This window comes from Leptodactylus fuscus, chromosome 2, assembly GCF_031893055.1.
Source record: "Leptodactylus fuscus isolate aLepFus1 chromosome 2, aLepFus1.hap2, whole genome shotgun sequence".
NCBI classification, from domain to species: domain Eukaryota; kingdom Metazoa; phylum Chordata; class Amphibia; order Anura; family Leptodactylidae; genus Leptodactylus; species Leptodactylus fuscus.
The window spans coordinates 36182805-36205390 of NC_134266.1; the positions used below are offsets into that span (position 1 = coordinate 36182805).

Sequence of the window (22586 nt, forward strand, 5' to 3'; positions counted from 1 at the left end):
GGGAAAAAGTACATAACATTTTCTATGAAAGAGATTACAATCAATACATGTCTGCACACCTGCACATAAAAGATGTACTACCGCTAACCCGGACTTCTTAGTACTTGATAAGTGTTCACAATGTACTGCCAAAATGTCACACGTACAATGTACCGATTCTCTACACACTACAAACACCACCGGCCGTGCCAGTACTGAGAACGAAGCCAATGACTTCACCGCATACAAGTGATAACATGAAGCGCCTTCTCATCAATACCTGTTCAGACCAATGATACCAGGGAATATCACCATATAAAACATGTGCAAAGCTACACTACATCCAATGGCTTAAAGGCTATCCCCGCAAACTAGGGGATACGTTACTCAGTCAACATCCCCATTTACATTGACAATCCCTCCTCAAATTATGACTTAGGAACAGCTGGGGTCTAGGAGTTCGGATTTGAGAACCTTGAGGAGTTCTGTATGCAAATGACTGAACTAAGCGAATCCTTTCTATAGTGTACTGAGGCAGTAATCTTATATACAAGGCATAAAGGATCAAATGCATGTTAGGCCTAATCTGTTTCCCATAGCAGGTTCGGGAGTCACTATTCCTCGCAGGGAGTACTTTATTAAATACAGTTTTTCAGCTTGTCAATGGGGTTGCCCCATAAGAAAATATTATAAAATGTATGATTATTTCTAGACCTATCCCCCCCTTCCCCATGTCTTCTTACTGTATGACCACAGTGAGGAGACGTCTGAATGGAGCATTGGTACCTTGTACCCTCCTTATCCATTCAGTGTATATGGGACTGAAGAAGATAGCGTAGCAATGTACTTGGCTGTTTCTATGGCCCACTGGTAGGTCACATGCGTGACTACTGCTCCATTCAATGGCTTCCTCATGTAGGGAGGAACAAGGACTTTGGCCACCCTATTCTAGTGATAACTATAATCCCAGGTCCCATAAGACATTACTTATATTGTTACAGGTGAAAAGTGTCGGGATTCAAAGGAATATATACATTCACAGCCTATTCATAAGGTAACGCTCTCGGACACCTTAGATATTGATGTAGTCCTAGAGGTTTTTCGGTACGAGGTTGTACCCTGTCCACGGTGCCACGTTATATAAGGCTCTTCTCCGACATCTCCAATATTTTTGGTCAGTGTACCATCTGTTTTTTGTTCCCATTCTTTTCTATGGCCCCATACACAAGGCATGTTTTTCATGGCTACACGTATGGATAGGTCATTGTGACTGGATGGGTTGAAGACACCATGGCATGGAGTGCGAGAGTGCTGCAGCTTTATTCTGCGATCTGTGAGGGTTTGCAGGTGCCAGACCCCCACCAATGACATCACTGAGGATAGGCCTTTAATATAGTTCTTTCAATATACCGTAAACCTCTCAATTTCAGCTTTTTACTCCCATCTTGTACCCTCCAGCTATGTTTATTATATTATTATAGACCACTACATACCTATAGATATTAGTCTACGTATAGGGTGCAGTATTCGGAAAGAGAGCGAGCGCTCTATGCCGGCTCCCACCTGATGACTGACAGGACTGCTAAGTGCTCAGTGCTGAAGGACTTCGCTTCCAGCTCTGAAGGCTTATCTCCTACAACGCTGGGTATTTCTAGATTAAATAAATATGAGGACACACACTATGTGAGAAGCGCTGATGAAATGCAGGTGGTCTGCTGGCGTGTGTATAGCTGTATCCCACATGTGGATCCCAAAGAAATGACATCATGAAAACAGAATCTGCATGACACCATCAAAGTAGGATTAGATTATCTGGCCTGCTAACAGACTCAACCAGGAAGCCATCATCTGGTCAGCACTTCTACCTCCAGGAAGCATCGGAGACACAACTAGCGTTACATCTATGGAGAACGAGTATAGAAATCTACCTATATACATGTAATGTGGTGCGGAACTGACATCACTTCACTATGTCATATTATGTATATATATTGATGAGCTAATATACATATCTGCAGATGGATTCACTAATACAGAATATTAAAAAGATACAATCTAAAAATAAAACATTATATCAGCATGTGCATTCTCCCTGAATGCTGTAAGGGTGTATTCACACGTGGCAGATTTGCTAATGTGTGTGAATATACCCTAAAAGAGTTGTCTCATGGTTCGCTCTTTGGAGCAATGAATATGCTGGGATCTGGGGACAGGGTTGGCTAGCATAATTCATTCTGAGGAACGGGGGTGTCCTGTCCAAGCCTTAGTTCCCCATAGATAAGCTGCATTAAGGGGGTATTCCCATGACGCTTGTTCACCAACCTGCAGGCTGTTGTGCTCTCTTCACTTCCTGCTTTTCTCAGCACATTGGTGGGCGGGGTTTCACTTGCACGGGATTGGTTGTAAATGAATTACCACAGTGTGAAGTTGATGTAGCAGAGCTGGATTTGAGTCAGCATGCATTACATACAGAGGTAACGGACTCCTTATCTCAGCCCTTATCAGCCAAATTCAATTAAACCGACTGATAAGAGCTCAGAAATCCTGAAGCTCTCACCTCTCCTATCTGAGAAGCTCCGCTACTTATCAGACACAAACAGCTCAGAGCTGCTCCCAGCCCCTCCCCCCTCCCCCCCTGAGAGCAGGCAGCTACATCACTTGACAAATGAGCAGGTAATCCCAAGGGCCATAGAAACAGAGTGTAAACAATGAAGTGAATAAATTAAGATAGCGGCCAAACAAAGCAGTTTTGATAAAGCAATGCATTTAGGAAAAGTCTTAAATCCACATAAACTAGCAGTATAGATAGGATCCTTGTGATGGGACAACCCCTTTAATAACTTTCTTGTGGAATACACTTAATGGATCAGCCATGCCAGATTATAAATGGGTAGTACACCATAACTACAGGCCCAACCCTGAGTGAGAAATTGTGGGGCTGAACATTATTCTTTGCACTGAAATTTTAAGATACTGTCACAGCCGAAAATACGACTTACTGGCATAATAGTAGACAAACTCATTTGTGCATCCACTTGTGCCGTAGACTAAGGGTTGTTAGGTAATATGGTCTATGTATTCCATATTCAATAGATGTTATGAGCACGCAACACTAGACCCATGTAAAGGCTTTAGCTCACAGCACTGTACATCACTATGGTGTAGTTAGCCGGTTCTGCAAGCCACTGTCAATCTGGCAAACATGGCCATCACAAAGACTGTATTACTTTAACCACATATGGCCAACTGGTTGCAATCTTAGGCTACGGATATCTGCAGCTTAGGCTCTGCTCACTCCATTTGGAGTCTCTATTGCCAATGAGGGACTGCCAGTATCTGTCATATGATGGAGTATTTTTGGTTTATAGCATTTAACATTGTATAGATAGGCAAAATGTAAATTATTATTTTCCCATGCGCACTTCAGAAATTGACATTTCGTCTCAGTCACAGTTTAGGAGTCGCGCACCATCCAAGAGTTGTGCAAGTCAATGCCATCCAGTAAACGCTCGCTTTATAACACGGCATGCTTCTAAAGCACCATCTGGTTTCACGTGGTTACAGAATCCTGTTATACGTTTTGGGGGAGGGGGCGGGAAAGATGCCCCATATAGGGATCACAATGTACTTTTTTTTTTCCTGGTGGTGTATCAGTATGTCTTTGTAGCATGGGAGGAAATCCACGCAAACACAGGGAGAACATACAGGCGGGATTCGAACCCAGGTCTCCGGCGCTGCAAGGCCGAACTGCTAACCACTGAGCCACTGTGTTGCCCCACTTTTCACCATACTTTCCTTTGTGTTGTTGAGAGTAGATCACCCTCTTCGATGGGGTGGATCAGTGTGTGGTCAGGAAACCATCATCTGCTCAGCACTTCTAGCTCTGACCAGATTCAGATGCTGAAGCCATGGTCAGATAGGGGAGGACACTGAAAAAGCAGCCTCGGTCAGTCTCTAATTGAAAACCATAGAAGACAGATTGGACACTTTTTTTTGGAGAAAAAAGACTCAATCAGTTAAAAAAATATACCGTGTGACCGTAGCCCTAATACGAATAGAAATGCATATTCACAGGTTCTCTTTGATACAGCGACGAAAGCCTCATGTCGCTAGAACACGACAGAGAAAGATCTGCAGTACATGCTTCATTCTGCTCCGATCTGAAACGACACGTGCTTATTCTCAATGAACCCTTGTTGGAGCGTCCAATTCTGTGACACCTCTGGCACCGCTCCAGGTGTGCATCTGTGCCAGCTTTGCAGTCATGAACATAATTCCTGTGAATCCACAATGTCAGGCTATAGGAAGGGTATAATGCTGTATGAGATCATGGCGTGCCGGAATCTATCACCAGCTCCATATAGAGTATTAGGTATGAGAGCGCTCCCCTCTCCAGTCCTTTCAACACAGAATTATTAGGATACAATAGCCATTAGTGATGCCTTGTTACTTCATGATCCCCTTTTGGAACGACAGCTGTCTGTACTGAGCCGCCCGCTAGTCCTAATACAGCAGACACCGGTTCACTGTAAAGGATATCAGAAAATACTTAAGCCACGTTGTCGTTTTAAAGGGCTTTACCATTAACAAAATCATATTAATATTTAGACACTGAAAGATTTTCTCTAACCATCTTCAGTCTTGATCGGTTGCTAATGGATATGACCATTTTTATGTATTTATTTTTTTCACCTGTCCCAGCTCTCTGGTGTCCCCCAGTGACCAGACAGCGATGGAGACACCGGAAAGCTGGGACAGGTGATTTTTTTTTTTCTTTTTAAAGGTTTCCCCTACCCCGGGAAAGCCTATCTTCCCCAGTACTAAAATATCCTGGACAACCCCTTTAATTTTTTTTTTTTTTAATTAATTTAAAAAAAAGCACTGAAACACAGATGGAAACTTGATGGATACCAATGTTAGTCAATGGTTTTACAACGGAACCCATCAGAGCTGTAATGCCTCGTTTACTGACTAATTATTTTGCTAATGTGAACATAGCCTAGGGACTAGGGTTGAGCTGATCTTGAGATTTCAAGATCGATTTTAAAATCCGATTTCCAATCATTTTCCAGCCGATCTCGATCCCGATCGTGAACTTTGCTCGATCGCCGATCGGAATCCGATCCCGATCTTCAACCCTAGTCAATGCTTTTCTATGGGAAAAGTCACTTTTAGGGTTGAGCCGATCTTGAGATAACCTCCGATCTCGATTCCACTGGAAAAGATCGGGTCGGAATTCCGATCGTGAAATTTACTCGATCTCCAATCGGAATCCGATCTTTTCCGATCCCGATCGCTCAACCCTACTAGGGACATTTGTTAAAAATGAAAGGCAAATACACAAAATGGAGCAATTTAACGATGAGAAACAAATTTAGGCTTGCAACGTCCAGGTTGATTCTATTCAATGCCATGATACTGTAAACTAAGAAAAGCATTAAAGCTCTATTGAGGCGACTGAGTTTCTGCCATGTGGAGTTCGTCACAGATTGGTTACACGGGTCTTCTTTCATGGACCCAATTCGGCCCTTGGTTTGAAAGGGATCCCACATGGATAGGCCATATCACATAAGGGAGTATGTACCAGTACTGGGGTGACATGTATAGTAAAAAGTTGCCAAATATAGCATCTAGGTACTAATTTCTATTAGTACAAAACTTCTTTAAGCAGCTTTAACTTATTTTTAGACTTGCCGTCCATTTTTATGACAACCGCATTCTAAAGTCAGTGTTATTTTTCTTTATTACAACCTTTATATTTATACAAATGGCAAAGCTGCATTTTCATGGCTCATTTTCTCTTGTTTTCTAGGCTAAAAAAGCTGATTGAACAAGAAACAACCTACCAAGCTAAAAAAGAGAAAGAGAACCACAAAAAAATAACCAAACTCCGTGATGAGCTCACAAAGTTGAAGTCATTTGCGTTAATTGTGGTCGATGAGCAACAGAGGTTGACTGAACACTTACAAGAGCAAAGTGCCAAGATCCAAGAGCTAACATTAACTGCCCAAAAAGCACAGGACAAACTCGCCATCGTTGAAATAAAAGCAGAAGAAGAAGAGCAAAAAGCAAACAGACTCGAAACGGAACTTCAAACTCAGGAAAGTAGGTTCTTTCAAGAGCACGAATCCACGATGGCCAAACTAACCAGCGAAGAAACGCAGAATCGCCAACTGAGATTAAAGCTGGCAGCTCTCAGCAGACAAATCGATGAGCTCGAGGAAACAAACAAGACACTGCGTAAAGCAGAGGATGAACTTCATGACCTAAGGGAGAAGATGAATAAAGGAGAATGTGGAAACTCCAGCCTCATGGCAGAAGTGGAGGAGCTGAGAAAACGTCTGCTGGAGATGGAAGGCAAGGATGAAGAACTCATAAAAATGGAAGAACAATGCAAAGACCTAAATAAAAAATTAGAAAAAGAAGCATCGCAAAGTAAAAGCCTAAAAGTCGAGGTGGACAAACTGAGTAAAAGAATTAACGAGTTGGAAAAATTGGAAGACGCGTTTAATAAAAGCAAACAAGAATGCCAATCTATTAAATGCACCATGGAAAAAGAGCGGGCAGCCACCAAACAACTGTGCAATGAACTAGAAAGTTTAAAAGTTCGTATACGGGAGCTGGAGGCGATCGAAGTCAAGCTCGAAAAGACGGAAAATATACTAAAAGAAGATCTAACCAAACTGAAAACCTTGACCGTGATGCTTGTGGAGGAAAGGAAATCGCTAACAGAAAAAATCAGACAAACCGAGGACAAACTAAAGTCAGCCAATACACAACTACAGCAGGAACAAAGCAAAGTGACGTCCATCACCGAGAAACTGATAGAAGAAAGTAAGAAGTCCCTGAAGTCTAAGGCAGAGTTACAAGACAAGATGCACACAATCACAAAGGAGAACGAAGATCTCAAATGCAAGCTACGAGCAGAAGAAGAGAAGGGGAACGACCTAGTGTCCAAAGTTACCGTCCTCAAGAAGAAACTTCAGTCACTTGAGTCTATTGAAAAAGAGTTCCTGAAGAACAAAATGAAACAAGAAGGTAAGCAGTCAGAAGCGTTTTACCAAGAAAACAACAAGATTAGAGAGCTCACTCAAGAGGTTGAAAGGCTAAAACACACCCTGAAACAAATGAAAGCCATGGAAGATGATCTCATGAAAACAGAGGATGAGTTCGAATCTCTGGAGAAAAAGTATTACAATGAGCAGCAGAAAGCCAAAATGTTTTCTGAAGAACTTGAAGTCGTAAGAATGGAGCTAGCAAACTACAAACTGGCTGAGAAATCAGGGTCGTACCAAGAAAAAGTATTACTCGCAAAACTGAAGGAAGAAGAGGCAAAATCGGGTCACCTTTCTAGAGAAGTGACGGCCTTGAAAGAGAAGATCCACGACTACATGAAAACAGAAGATAATATTTGTCGTCTGAAAGGAGATCATTCTGTTCTTCAGAGGAAGCTCAATCAGCAAGAAAACAGAAACAAGGAGCTGTCGAAGGAAATGGAAAATCTCTCAAAAGAACTCGAAAGGTATCGTCGGTTTAGCAAGAGTCTCAGGCCTAGTCTCAATGGACGGAGAATTTCAGACTTCCAAGTATTTTCGAAGGAGGTGCAAACAGATCCAACATACAATGAGCCGCCTGATTATAAGAGTCTCGTTCCTTTAGAGAGAGCGGTTATAAATGGACAACTTTATCAAGAAAGTGACAACGAGGACGATGACACCAATGACGACGACCCTACTATATCTTACAAGTGCAACTCTACAAATGGAAATTCCATCAACAACAACAGAAAACTGAAATCGCCATGGACGAAACCTAGTCAACAACAGGCCCAAAACGGAAAAGTACATATGAAACAGAATGGAAATTACATCCATCCAGGAGACATGGTGCTTACACATACGCCTGGACAACCTTTACATATCAAAGTCACACCAGATCATGGACAAAACACGGCCACACTTGAAATCACAAGCCCTACTACGGAAAACCCACACTCCTTTACCAGTACCGCAGTGATACCAAGTTCTGGGACTCCGAAACAAAGAATAACCATTATTCAAAATGGTTCTTTGACGCCTTTGAAATCGAGAGTAATCGATGGATATGTAACACCGGAACAAGTTGTGCCACCGCTTACAATGACTTCTTTTGTACGGCCTAGGACCCCAGACTCTTGCGGCTCTATCACTCCTGAGAGAACAATGTCCCCTATCCAGGTATTGGCTTTAACAAGTACGTCTAGTTCGCCAGATCGGGTGCTTTCCCCAGAACCTATGGAAATTGGCGGCAGCCATGCAGTTTTTCGAGTTTCTCCTGACAAACAGACTGGTTGGCAGTTCCAAAGGTCAAACAGCTCTAGCTCAACGTCAAGTGTAATAACTACTGAGGACAATAAAATACACATCCACTTAGGAACGCCCACCAGTCCCTTCACGCCAGTGCAAGAGAAAAGACATTCACTGACTAATGGGATTCCTAATAAACCCACCAATAAAATCACAAGCAGTATTACTATAACACCAACAGCTACTCCACTGTCACGGCAGTCACAAATTACAGTAAGTAATATGAATAATTGATCCCACCCCCACCCAAATCTCCCTACCCCATCCCACAAGTTCCTAGAAAATACTACATTTTTGCACGAATCGAACTGATTTTGAATTTTTTTTTTTTTTTTTTGGAGAGCTGTGTTCATGTTAACGTTTGTTTTTATATACATTTAGTTCACCTGGGTGTTCGTACACTGTTATTTTATTTTTACATTTACAATATCTCTATGGAGTACATATTAAAAGTGTGCACTTGTATTGAATGCATTTCATGTAATATTTTGCCACGACTTTTGTGAGTAAAGTCTTTAAGAAAAATTCTGAATTCAATCAAAAAGTTCATGAAATGTTTATTATATATATTTTTTTCGGAATAATGCTTCAATTGGTGTGGCAGAATTTTGTCTTATGTACATATGGTGTTGTCTCAACTAGAGATACATTGGTCTTCAAGAAGCAATAACAGAAATGTTTCTACAACTACTACTGTGGAGAAGGGAATCGTCCTCCGATAATGATAACTTTAAGGCTGGGGCCCCACGTTGCAGAAATGCAGCGTTTTTGTTGTAGATTTTGCTGTGGTTTTTTTGAGCCAAAAGTTTTTTGGCAGCGGATTTTGACGCGGAATCCGCCTTAAAATCCACCTGCCAAAACGGCTCCCATTGACTTCAATGGGAATCGTTTGCTTCTTTTTTCCACTAGCTAGTAATGACTATCTTGCCGCCTATTCTGCAGCCGACTCAGCGCGGCGCAAGACTCCCTCCGATTAGGCCCATTCATTTGGGCCTAATCCAGAGCAGAATGCCGCTGCACTGCATTGGTATTCCGTCACAGCTAGCCGAGCGGTATGTTCACAAGTGGAATCCATTTTCCGCCATGTGAACGTACTGTGTATTTTTCATTTGTATACATTTTTGGCTTTGGCTGAAAAATAGCAGATAATACGCATAAAAACAAAACAAAACACTGCGTTTCCGCAACGTGGGCCTAACGGGTTTTTCCCATTAACATAACCAGATTAACTTTTAATTGTCTACAAATGTGAAACATTTTTGCATATATTAACAATGAAAAATTTTGCAGATTTTCTATAACCATCTTATAGTCTCCCGTCTTGATCAGTTCCAATGGAGATTACCATGAATGCCGGAAAGCATTTTTGCTGCGGCCTGCTATGTGGGGTCTTCGCCTAATGCCGGATGCACACGACCATGTATTAATGAATGGCACGGCAGCGCGCAGGAGACACAAGGATGTCACTCGTGTGCCGCTTATGCGCGGGCTGTGCCTCCACGGTCCCTTTCATATAATGAATAGGAGCCACGGAAGCAGAATCGGACAGGAATGGGATCAGTTCCATATTTTTGGCCCAGACTGTCGGCCCACACACGTGACCGAATAATTTACGATCATGTGTACGAGCCCATACAAATAAATGGGAAAAAAAACCCGGATAGCACACTGACCAGTCATACAGTCGTCTACAAGGGGGAATAATGAGACTGTAAAAATTCCATTTGCTAATATGCAAGAATTTCAAATCTGAACCTGCACAGTAAGAATCAGAACCTGACAGATCTTATAGACATCCAGACGTATGTTACAATATACCGTAATTCCACTATTAATGGTTGAGTCGTTCTTGTTGTAATCCTATATTGTAATCTAGCAGTGTTCAGAAGTGGTTACCGATATAAAGTACACAAACGAAATTCTACACAGTCTAGCCATGAATAGCCCCCAAATGGATCACAGGAATATCTCCATTGCAAACCCGATTGTAAAATTATTTCAGGGTCAGGTTGCATGTCCCATACACAGGGCCATACACTTAGGAGTTTGCTATATATCACTATAGGGCACTGACCGCTAGTGGGGTAAAGGCTGCCGTCACACGGAGTTTACGCTTCGCTCATTCAGACACGTATACACGTGTCAGAGTGTGAGCGCTCAAAACAGATCCCATTCACTTCAATGTGTGCCGGCTTACACGCGCTACACATTGAAATCAATGGGTTAAAAAGCATTGATTTTAATGTGTAGCGCGTGTAAGCCGGCACACAGTGAAGTGAATGGAATCTGTTTTGAGCGCTCACACTCTGACACGTGTATACGGGTCTGAATGAGCGGAACGTAAACTCTGTGTGAAGGAAACATTGCAAGATGCTTGTTAAGATGAATACGGGATGTCAATTTACCAGAACCCCTGGTGAGCAACTGAAATTTGTGGGACAACCTAGTGTTTAGCTTCCCTGCAGCACCTCCACAGGTAAAAGGAAGCATTACATACTGCTTACTGAAATCAATGAGTCATTTGTGTATGGACAGAATTGTTGAATCCTCCAAAGAAAGATGCTCACTGTGGATGATGGAGGTCCCCAATCTCTGAGTATCATGTATGATAACAAATGCTTATTACTGTTGAGCGTGACCATGATCTTCCATTACATGGTCCTTATTCAACCCAATCATCCAGCCAGACCAGAGTATCAGTCTTCTACATATGGCCGGCAGTATAGTATGCATCATTAGCTAATAAACGTAACAGGACTTACAGAGGAACTTTCATGTCCTCTAAGAAGGGTCCTCTCTAACAGTTCTGTAACTTTACAAGAATCTTTTGCTGGGATTTAATCGCTTTGATCCAAGGTAAGTTGTGAACATACACACAGAACCAATACGGATCTCCATACTTCTCACCCTCATCTTGTCAATATACTCAGAATTCCTACTCCATTATGAGTTATTTTTCTAAAAGCCAAAAAAAGCACACAAAAATAGATAAATTCCACTGACTTAGGCAAGGCTCACACTTGTACCATGCTCTCCATTGTTCATATCCGCCAAGGAACCCGAACGACAGAGAGCCCCGTCCACTAAAACAGGGGTTACTCACAGACCCCATAGACTATAATGGGGTCCGCTGGTCGTCCGTCGGGTTTCCGACATTTTTATACTGGAATCGGTGACGAGAAAAGTCATCTGTGCAGAACTTTTCTCTCTGATGATTTTCGGCAGAATCTGTGATGCAGATGTGAACAAAGCCTTATAATGTTGCCAAAATTACCCTTTTAGCCTTAAAGGAAACCTGCACGATTAAGAGGAGCGGAGCAGATTAATATATAGTTTTGTAGTAAAATATAACTTCCGTTTATATAAATACCCTGCTTTTTCCATGCTTAGGAGTCTAGTGGGCGGGGATTGACAGCCTTCCCTATAGGACTTTGCATACAAAGAAGAATGTCAATCAGAAAGTAGGACCGCCCACTGGACTCTGAAGCACAAAATAAATAGCAGGAGCCTAAAGGGGTATTCAGACAACCAACGCCCTATCTGCTGGTCACAAGTCTTGGAGTCACTTGTGCCCCTGCCTGAAAGAAATGAACACTGCATTCATCTCTATTGGATTGTCGAGGATGGGTGATGTAATCGGCTATCTTCGCCAGTCCCACTGAATAGATCAGTAGTTCATGCATTAACTACTCCATTTAGTAGGGGGTACAAGAAACTCCCATCCTCATGACTGCTGGGGGTTCCAGTGGATGGACCGCCACTGATCAGACACTTATCCAGTATCCTTTGACTAGGGGATACATGGTTTTAAACCTATATATCTACCGGCCTCAGCTCCTTCTGCTCTATAACATACCGCCTGTATATTAAATATAAGTTTTGTTTATAGAGGACCCGTCACCAGGTCTGAAAAGCTGAGTGACACAATTTCAACCGATAGGCGCTGTCACCCTGAGCATTTTGGAGTTTTAATTATCCTAATCTGTTCAGCCATTCCAAAGATATAAGCCCTGATAGTGTTTGGGGATACTAGCCAAGTGAGCAGTAACACTGCATGACATACAACACTCAGGGACCCCACAGTGTTTCCGCCCACTTGACTAGTATGCTCTGCATCAACAACAAAAGGGCTTATATCTTTGGAATGGCTAAAATAAAGAAATAAGAGAAATAAAATCCCAAAATGCTCAGGGTTACAGCGCCGATCAGTTGATGTAGGTCAATGGGCTGTTCAGGGTCCTCATTAATCTCACAGTTGGCTTGCAGATTGATTTAAAGGGATTCTACCACTAAAATGCTGTTTTGTGTACTTTAGATGTCGGAATAGCCTTTAGAAAGGCTATTCGTCTCTTACCTTTAGACGTGGTCTCTGCCGCGCCGTTCCTTAGAAATACCGGTTATTACCGGTACGATAATGAGTTCTCCACAGCAATGAGGGCGGACCCCAGCGCTCAAACGGCGATGGGGGCGTCCCCACTGCTGCCCGAGAACAAGCTCCAGCGACACCTTCTTCTTCAGCTGCATCCTCCCCTTCTCTGTCGTCTTCCTTCTTCATCAGCTCTGACACCTGCGCAGTCAACTCTGACAGCGAGACACTGCGCATGCCGGCCGGCGGCCATATTTTCAATGCCGCAAGGCAAGACTGCTCAGGCGTCAGAGCTGACGAATAAAGAAGATGACAAAGAAGGGGAGGATGCAGCTGAAGAAGGCGTCGCTGGGGCGGGTTCTCGGGCAGCAGTGGGGACGCCCCCATCGCCATTTGAGTGCTGGGGCCCGCCCTCATTGCTGCGGAGAACTCATTAGCATACCGGTAAAAACCGGTATTTCTAAAGAACGGCGCGGCGGAGACCACGTCTAAAGGTAAGAGACGAATAGCCTTTCTAAAGGCTATTCTGACGTCTAAAGCACACAAAACAGTGTTTTAGTAGTAGAATCCCTTTAACTCTGAAACGCCGTTACTGTAAGGAGTAAGAAAAAAAAAAAAAAGAACTAAAAAAGTCAGTCTAAAATCACTCACATTCCACTGGAAAAAAAGAGACAGCGAGTCATTACGGCAAATCTCAAAGTTTCTTCTTCCTAAATAATATGGAAAAATGTCCTCAACGTATTGCAATGGGCCCCTCCAATTTACATCAATTAGGAGCCTGGCAAGGGAAATCCAGGATTTATTTATGTAATCGAGGCAGATGATGCAGCTGAATGGGTGCCTAAGTGGAATAACCTCATCACGCCGACATCTGGCCTATACCAAATCTATTAGCACAGAACTCCTATTAAGGATTATTTATCTTTCTAACTGGGAATGAAGCGGCCTCCCACTTTCCACGCGGCATAAACCTAATGACAGAGCAGCTACTGAGAGACATTATGAGATCTCCTTCCTCCGTGCCCGTCTCCATAGTGTCATCAGAGAGCGGCGGCGTCCCAGGCAGGAAATGCGTGGGGTGCATTGCAGTAGAACCCAGGAGCGCTTTTGTAAGGATTCCCATTTTTGTAAAAGTGAAAGCCCAGGCTGTGATTTATTCCAAGGAAATGAGGTGTAAATGGCTGCAAGACGTTGGATTTTTTGGTTGACAAACTTCCTTTATCAGAGGCAATTTACACTAATCTAGAGAAGTAACATTGGGGTATAGATAAAAACTTTGATCTGTACAGTGCAAACAAAAAAAAAGGTACTGCAAAACACCAAATTCACACTTTCCCAAATTTATACACCTATAGGAGGAATTAGAGAGACAGTTTTAACATTATAGTGCCTGGCTGGCCATGGTTTCTCCTTGTAAAATCAGATGTTTGCCGGAGGGGTGGGAGCAGGACCCTGAGAACTGAAATGTTAAAGGGATTGGTAAGGATTTTCAATGGTAGGGAATGATATAGTATAAAGAAAATTACCTTTAAGAAGCCATTTAATTCATCCAGGGCCACCGATCCTGCAGTGATGAGGTCACGCCCCTTATACATGTGACCACCACCACCAATCCCTGGCCTTAGCTGCCACATGCCTTACATCTTACACTACTTCCAGTGCACAAGAGACGGGTCCGACCTCTGCCAAAAACCTGTTAGTGGCCATCTTAGGTACTGCAGCATCCTGCCTTCAAAACAATAATGGCGGAATTTACTATTCCCTCTAGAACACATGACTGGAGAAGAAGGGATGCGGCTCAGAGCGACAGCAATCTAAAATTAATGGCCTGTCTTTAGAATAGCGTCCCCCCCTCCCCCATACATAAGCTTTTTACTATTTATGCCAATTCTACCAAGAGCATGGCAAGCCAAGAGAGGGAATAAAAAGCTGCCACATGTCAGTAATAGGGATAGTCATAGGGCAGTAAAGATAGGGATAGTCATAGGGCGGTATAGATAGGGATAGTCATAGGGCGGTATAGATAGGGATAGTCATAGGGCGGTATAGATAGGGATAGTCATAGGGCGGTATAGATAGGGATAGTCATAGGGCGGTATAGATAGGGATAGTCATAGGGCGGTATAGATAGGGATAGTCATAGGGCGGTATAGATAGGGATAGTCATAGGGCGGTATAGGATAGGGATAGTCATAGGGCGGTATAGATAGGGATAGTCATAGGGTGGTATAGATAGGGATAGTCATAGGGCGGTATAGATAGGGATAGTCATAGGGCGGTATAGATAGGGATAGTCATAGGGTGGTATAGATAGGGATGGTCATAGGGTGGTACAGATAGGGATAGTCATAGGGTGGTATACTACAGACCACAAATTTCCAGAGGGTTGTCTTCTAACCCCATAGAACTCAGCACATATATTTTAAGTATTGGACCAATCTATCCAAGTTTCCAAGCAGTGCTAGAGGTGGCCAGTTGATACGCCAGGCACCCATCAGTGGGCATGTGTGGTATAAAACCATTTTATATGCCACATTAAAGAAAGCTAGTGAGTGACTACCAGATCTTACGATAACACTGGCTGCTTCTAAGCAATTTACATTTTCATCATTCCCCTTCGGAGAGCTGATCAGACGACGTGACGCAAGGAGGAAGGAACTCTAATGACCTTCTTGTTTCCTATGTAACATTATTGTTCCGTATATTTCTTAGCAACGTGTCTTCTGCTGATCTTCCATATGAACAAACCCTTAGGCGCTGTAAATATTTTCGTGTAGTACGGGATGGGAGACCTCTGGGTGGATTTGATAAACTTGTTGCCCACAAACTAAAAAAGAAAATTTCCTTTCCTAGTTCTGGTAAATGATTTGGCACCGATTTCTGAAGAAGTAACTAATAAAAGCAAGGAACATTACAGTACACGTATTTTCTGGAAGACTATAGACATGCTTTTAAATCTAGACAAGAATCTGAGACGTCCTTAAAGGGGTTGAATCATCCAGGGCTATGGAGCCGGATTCATGGAGTCAGGGTCAGTTTCAGATGGAGTTGGCAGGAATGTAGTAAAATATTAAACTGGCTCAAGGACCCCAGAGCCCTGGATCCAAAGCAGACATATTTGCAGTTTATCATCCCGTCCTTCTCAGAAATTCTTTATTAGAGTACCCAATACTTTCATTAATTCATTCCCACAATCATATTGCAATCCTTCTGACAGCCACGTATCCCGTCCCAAATCTTTACTGTATTGAGGTCCCACATTGCAGAAAAGCTGTGGTCTTTATTGAAAATTCTACACATTTTTTTTTTTTTTTCAGCCAAAGTCAAGAGTGGCTTCAAAAGGAATGGGAAACAAAGCATGCCTTCAATAGGAGCTGAGCTGCAGTATGGCCACCTGGCTAGTATACTGGGCTCAGAACCAACTGCTTACAGCCCACTGTGTATAATACAGGCATGAGAAGTGGCGCTATACAGCTGTTCAGTGCACGGCCAGCTATCAGACTCTACTCAACAGATATTTAAGGCCTATCCTAAGAATAGGTCATAAAAATCTAAATCAGTGATGGTGCACCTATGGCAGGTGACATGCCAAGACATTTTAGGTGACACACATTGTCTGAATCAAGTGGCAGCCACAGGCGCACACCTTCCATGAGGCAATGGCCTGAGGCCGGGTTCACATCTGCGTTCGGTAATCCGTTCAGGGAGTCCGCACGAGGACCCCCAGAACGGACTACCGAACGCATTGACAAGCGGTGAGCAGTGAAAGCACACGGACCCCATAGACTATAATGGGGTCCGTGTGCTTTCCGCACGGTCTCCACACGAGTCATGTGGACAGGAAAGTAGATCTTGAAATACTCTTCTGCCTGAATGTTCTGTGCGGTCACCTTGTGAAAAGCACATGGACCCCATTATAGTCTAAGGGGTCTGTGTGCTTTCATAAGCTCGCCGCTTGCCAAAGCATTCGGTATTACGTTCGGGGGGGGAGGGGGGTCCTCATGTGGACTCCCCAAACGGATTACTGAACGCAAATATGAACCAGGCCTCAGGAGGTGAGTCATGTAATAAACTGGGGTGGCGGCATTTTTTTTTTTTAATCGGCAGCTACTTATTGTGTTATTGCAATAAGAAGCTGCTGATAATTGTTACTCGCCTGTCCACGTTCCTGTCCTGGCTGCCCTCTACAGCCTCCTCTAGGTGGTGATACACTTGTGTCACAATGTTGAAGAACGTCGGGATGCTACATACAGCGTCCTGGTGTTCTTCAGAGTCTGAAAAAGCGCACCCTAGAGGTGGCACCTACAGGACTGGAGCGTGGACAGGAAAGGGAAAATTATTAGCCGCTACTCTGTGTGGGGGGAAAAAAGGGAGCCATATACAGCAGGTGGGCTTTAAAAAAAGGGGTCATATATTGTGTGTGTGTGTGTGTGGGGGGGGGTAAAAAAGGGGGTCATATAGGGACAAATCAGTGGCTCAGTGGTTAGCCTTGCAGCGCTGGAGTCCTGGGTTTGAATCCTGCCACGGACAACATCTCAAAGGAGTTTGTACGTTCTCCCTGTGTTTTTGTGGATTTCTTCCCATACTCCAAAAAAAGACATACTGATAGGGAAAAAATGTAAATTGTGAGCCCTATGTGGGGTCATATACTGCGGGGGCCATAAAAAGATGCGGCAAGGCACCCAAGTTCAGCAAAGTTTTTTCACAAATTTCGACACACCACCCTCAAAAGATTACCCATCACTGACCTAAATCCTGGACACTCCCTTTAAAGCTGCTAACCAGCCAGAAACAAAGTTGTCGACACTCTACTTTATATATTACTTTAGCACTAGGGAAGTGAAAAATACAATGGAACTCGTTTGGACATATAGAAAACCTATTCAATGGTTTCCATTAAACTCCCAAAAACTACTGAGTCACAGGGGCGCATTCTACATCATTAAGTGAAGCGGAGCCAATATATGAAATACTGAAACATAAAAAGATATCCGATATTCGTTTTTGTTCCGTTCCCCATCATCATGAGTGTATAAAATCTGTCCACGGAAGAAGCTCTGTAAGTTCCATTGATTCCCTGCCAAGCCATAGCATTACCATAGCATGCCAGGCGTTCATTTTACGTCTTCTAGCACATTACTTGGAAGCTGAGGAATGAGGTCCTACAAGAATGTATGATAATTAGACACGAGGATTGTTTCAGCAGTCACTGTTTCCACTAACATGATCAGAATCTAGGAGGAAGCTGGAGCGGAGGCCGTCTGGTAATAATCAGCCAAGGACGCAGACCCCAGGTCCAGCCTTCCTGCAGCTCAGCCATATATATACACGTGCTACACACGCTTTATCATGTTTTATAGCTATAGTGTAAGGATAGTAAACTCGAATACTATGCAGCTTCCAGTACCGGCAAGCATGTAGAGCAAATGTATAAAAAGTGGCCGCATAGACGCCTTAATATTTAGTATTCATCTTGGCCAGACTTAGCAATGCCAGGTCAGGTCAAAAAGGTGCAAGTTGACATGTATGTGCTAGTGCATGAATATCTAGGTGTCTAAAGTAGGGCTGGCAATTAATCGAAAAATAACCGAAACCAAACACCAAACTGGGCGTTATTTGGTTCATGTCCCTTTATTTTAGTTATGTTATTATCACATTCACGAGGTTCCACCTGCAGTTGGTACATCTCTACCAAAACTGTTATTATACTCAAAGGTCTCTTCAGACCCTAAAGTAAAATAAGAGGAGATCCATGGGAGGTGAGCAAACAACAAAAACCATATTACTCATCTCTCCTGGGCTCTGGCACAGCTACACTTCTGTTACGGTCTTCTCACTGACATCGCAACACTTTATGTGTCACTATCCCACGTGACTACTGAGGCCCAATCACCTCAGCAGTCCCTAATGTCAGACAAAGGGTCCAAAAAGAACCAGGATTCGAACAGGAGCCCAGGAGAGGTGAGTAACATTGTTTTCCATGTATGATCCTCTCCCTTGGGTCTTCATTTATTATACTCTGGGGTTTGAAGAGACAGTTTTGGTTCTTAAGGTTCACCCACCTCATACTTTAAAAAGGATGTAACCTAAATAGCTGTCAATAATCGTAATTGAGGTAAAATGATCAATTAATCACAATTTTGATTTAGGTTGCCCAGTCCTAACCTAAAGCACATATGATGAAAATGGCTACCAAGGTAAAGCCACAACTAATCTGCATTGTATACGGTCAGGACATGTGGGGAGGTCCAACTTCTGGAAACCCCATTGTGAGAATGAAGAGGATACAGTGTAGGGCTAGGCCATGTCCTCTTTGAGGCATTTTCTGAATGAGCCCAATGGACTGCCTCAAATTTCTCTTCATTTTTTGGCCCTCTGGCTCCCCACCTCGGCTGTCACTCACTGATGGGGCTCAGATGAATGGGGATCATCATCTAAGTGTTTTTTGCCGCGAGCTCTGTCTGTGAAAGACGCTTATTTTTTTCAGTGTCTTGCTTCAATCTGTTGAATACAATGGGACCCGGATTCAAGGCGGAATTTGATCCTCATTTTAAGAAAATCTGCCTCAAAATCAGCACCAAATTCCACCATGTGAACATACCCTTACTGCTCCCCTCTGCTCTATAGGGAACCGTAGCTGGCCTCATTCAGCTGCAGCCAGGAGTGCGGATGCGCAGGGAAAAATGAAATGGGGATGGCGCACTAAACCAGCACTGTGACCCCTTCATGCTCAGGGTAGGCGAGGGTCCCAGAGGTCAGGTTTCCAGCAGTCATATACGGATGGCATATCCTAGTATAATAACCCTTTACAGGATTTTTTTTTTGCTTTATGAACAGTCAATACGATAGGCCTTACCATACTGACATTTAGGCCGCCACAACCCAACTCCCACTTTATACCATAAGCAGCTGCCCTTGTAGGTTCTACTAAAATTGCAAAACCGTTTTCATGTGATAAAAAACAAGTTAAAAAAATTTTTTTTCCTAACTTCTCATAAGCTTAAAACTGTGGACATTTTATTACAAAAAGCCATCGTATCAGGCTGTGTAGGGACATGGACAATTAATAAGGGGAATAGTAACGCTCAGTTGTCAATTAAAGGTTTTTTTCTGGCCCCCAAATACATGTTTCATACTAATGAGCGATCTAGTATAAGTTTCTATTACTTGAATAGGATCAAACTACTTCTACTCTGGGTCCATTTCTGTAGATTTTGGGGCCTGGATACTGCTGGAGCAATTGATGTCGGGCCCGATGTCAGCCCCCGCCCCCCCAAACACACCAGATACTAATAACCTATCCTGTGGATATCTTATCAGTATGAATAATGCATTTGGGTCTGGAAAATCCCTTTAATTCCTACATTTCCAGGAGGAACAACAGGGGAACTGTGCTATACAGAGTTATGATGATCTTGATCTTGAATTGTTAAAGACATAAATTCTGATTCTACTAAAATACATGTGAACAGAATTAGAATAATGTGACTTAGTTTCCAATAATAACCAATCGCAATACAGCGTTCATTCTGTGTTCTGCTCCTTAAAAACGAGCGTTGCACACTAATTGGTTGCTATGGGCAACAGACAAAACATCGGAAAATAAAACTAAGGGGTCACGCCAGGAAGAGTGTTAATCCTCTGTCCATAGGATAGAAGATAAATAACTGATCGGTGGGGATGACCATTGGGACCCCGCACTCACCCTGAGAACAGGGGCAATTCCCCACCTGTTGTGAATGAATCGCACCCACGATGGATGCCTGCCTGGTAGATGGACAAACCCGGACCCCCAGTCACATCATGGGGGCACCAAAAATCTGCTTCTATTGTAGGCTCCACCAAGCTTGGCCATGGTCAGGCTGAAGTCACAATGATGGGGGAAGAAATATCCCCTGTTCTTAGCGGACAGATTCCCCCCATCACTGAGGATACAGGATCCTATCCTATGGATAGAGGAGAGATACTTTTCATATCATACCCCCTTTAATAAATCTGACCCATTTACAAGAGACTCCAGGAAAAACTGATATATTGCATGAAGCCTATTGCAGGGCCTGGAAGGAGTGGCGGTGTATGACTCCAAAGACAGAGGTCATATACTGCTCCTACCGGGCCTGAAGAAGGTATAACACTGTGTATTAGGTTTTCTCAGAGTGTCCCTTTAAGGACTTTTTAGAGATAATATTTCACTTTTTATTTCTCGTCAGCGTTAAGTAACAAAACACAATAATTCCACGTATATATTTTACGATAGGAGAGACACAATGCAGAATTGACTTTGCAGACAGTAAAGTGTGCTTCCTGTCTGCCGTGCCTGCATGCAATTTCACTGCATTCCCCCGCTTTCCAGTGTGACATAAGACTTCCGTCCACGCAGTTGAGCCCTTTAGTGCCGGTATCTGTGTAGTCGGCGCTAGAATGCACCATGGTCATTGGCCTACAGTCCCCAGCGACGAGAAAGCATGGGAAATCTACATCGCCATAGCAGCGCTGCAAAACAAACTGAAGAAGGAACGTTCCCCCCCCCCCCTCATTTCCTTGCAACACTTACAAAAGCGGATTATGATGGGGCTACTGCTTCATGGCGAGCCCGGGGCACATCTGCTAGTTTGGAGATGGTACAGTTTCTGCTCATCACGCCGCAGTTTCCATGCGATGCCAATCTCTAGCTGTAATGTGCGAATAACCACAAAGAGATATATTACAGCCTGTGACCGAAATCCATCTTTACTGTACTGGAAAATGTTACAGCATGCTAATGTGACACAAACCAGAAATGAATCCACAACAGCTGGATCGGCTTTTACCCTTTAGAACATTTGTTTAACTTCTAAATCGCACCCGTCGCCTACACATGGCACAGGCGGCCATATTGTGGGCTGAGCTAGTGCTAAGATATAGATGTCTATCAAGTATCCACTTCTGTCATGTCCACTATAAATAATGAAAGATTTCTTTTTTCCTATAGTGTTTATTAAAGGGGTTTCCAAAAATTGGACAAATCATAGAGGAGGCCGGGGAAGGTGCAACACAGATAGATAGATAGATAGATAGATAGATAGATAGATAGATAGATGATAGATAGATAGATAGATAGATAGATAGATAGATAGATAGATAGATAGATAGCATACTCACCTGTCCCCAGCACTCCGGTGTCCCCTTGTATGTTTTTTGTTTTGTGGGGGCAATAGGTTAAATTTGCCATACATGTAACCCTTCGTTCACATCTATATTGGTATTTCGTCCATGGGAGTCCGCATGAGGACCCCCCGAACAGAATACTAAACGCAATTGTGAGTGCTAGTGCAGTAAAAGCACACAGACCCCATAGACTATAATGGGGTCCGTGTGCTTGCCGGCAGATCTCTGCAGGGATCATACGGACAGGAAAGTAGTTCATCATCTACATTCCTGTCCGCATCATTCGTGCGGGCACTGCGCGGCAAGCACACGACACCATTATAGTCTATGGGGTCCATGTGCTTTTACTGGCACATCGCTTGCAATTGCATTTGGTATTCCGTTCAGGGGTCCCCATGCAGACTCCCCCGGACGGAATACCAACGCAGATGTGAATAAAGGGTAAGTCTATACAGTTTCAGAAATCGTAGCTATACATTGGGAAACCGTCCTGATAGGATAGAATAATACTTTAGTAATCTCAAGGGGTAATAGGGCAATTCCACAGCTCAGAGTTGGACACCATAGTTATAGATACATAACTACATGTATAGATATGTCTGATGTATACTTCTATAGAAACACAGGGTGCACAGAGCCTTAGTGACGCTATTGCAGAGACCTGCCACCGCTGGCATTTGACATGTTGCCACCCTGTAATTTAATATTACATCATAAACGGGTACCTGTTCCTGTGAAGTAACATAATA

General features: G+C 43.3%; 2 protein-coding genes across 3 annotated transcripts in view; one reads left to right on the forward strand and one right to left on the reverse strand.

The window, feature by feature from the left end:
- CMSS1 (cms1 ribosomal small subunit homolog) overlaps nt 1-22586 on the reverse strand; it is a 208488-nt gene that overhangs the window by 174095 nt on the left and 11807 nt on the right. The window lies entirely within an intron of this gene.
- Nucleotides 1-22586, forward strand: part of FILIP1L (filamin A interacting protein 1 like) — a 177634-nt gene that overhangs the window by 150625 nt on the left and 4423 nt on the right. For both annotated transcript variants that reach the window (XM_075263597.1, XM_075263598.1), the window contains one exon: nt 5792-8537. In XM_075263597.1, coding sequence (XP_075119698.1) covers nt 5792-8537 — 2746 coding nt within the window. The remainder of the gene's footprint in view (nt 1-5791; nt 8538-22586) is intronic.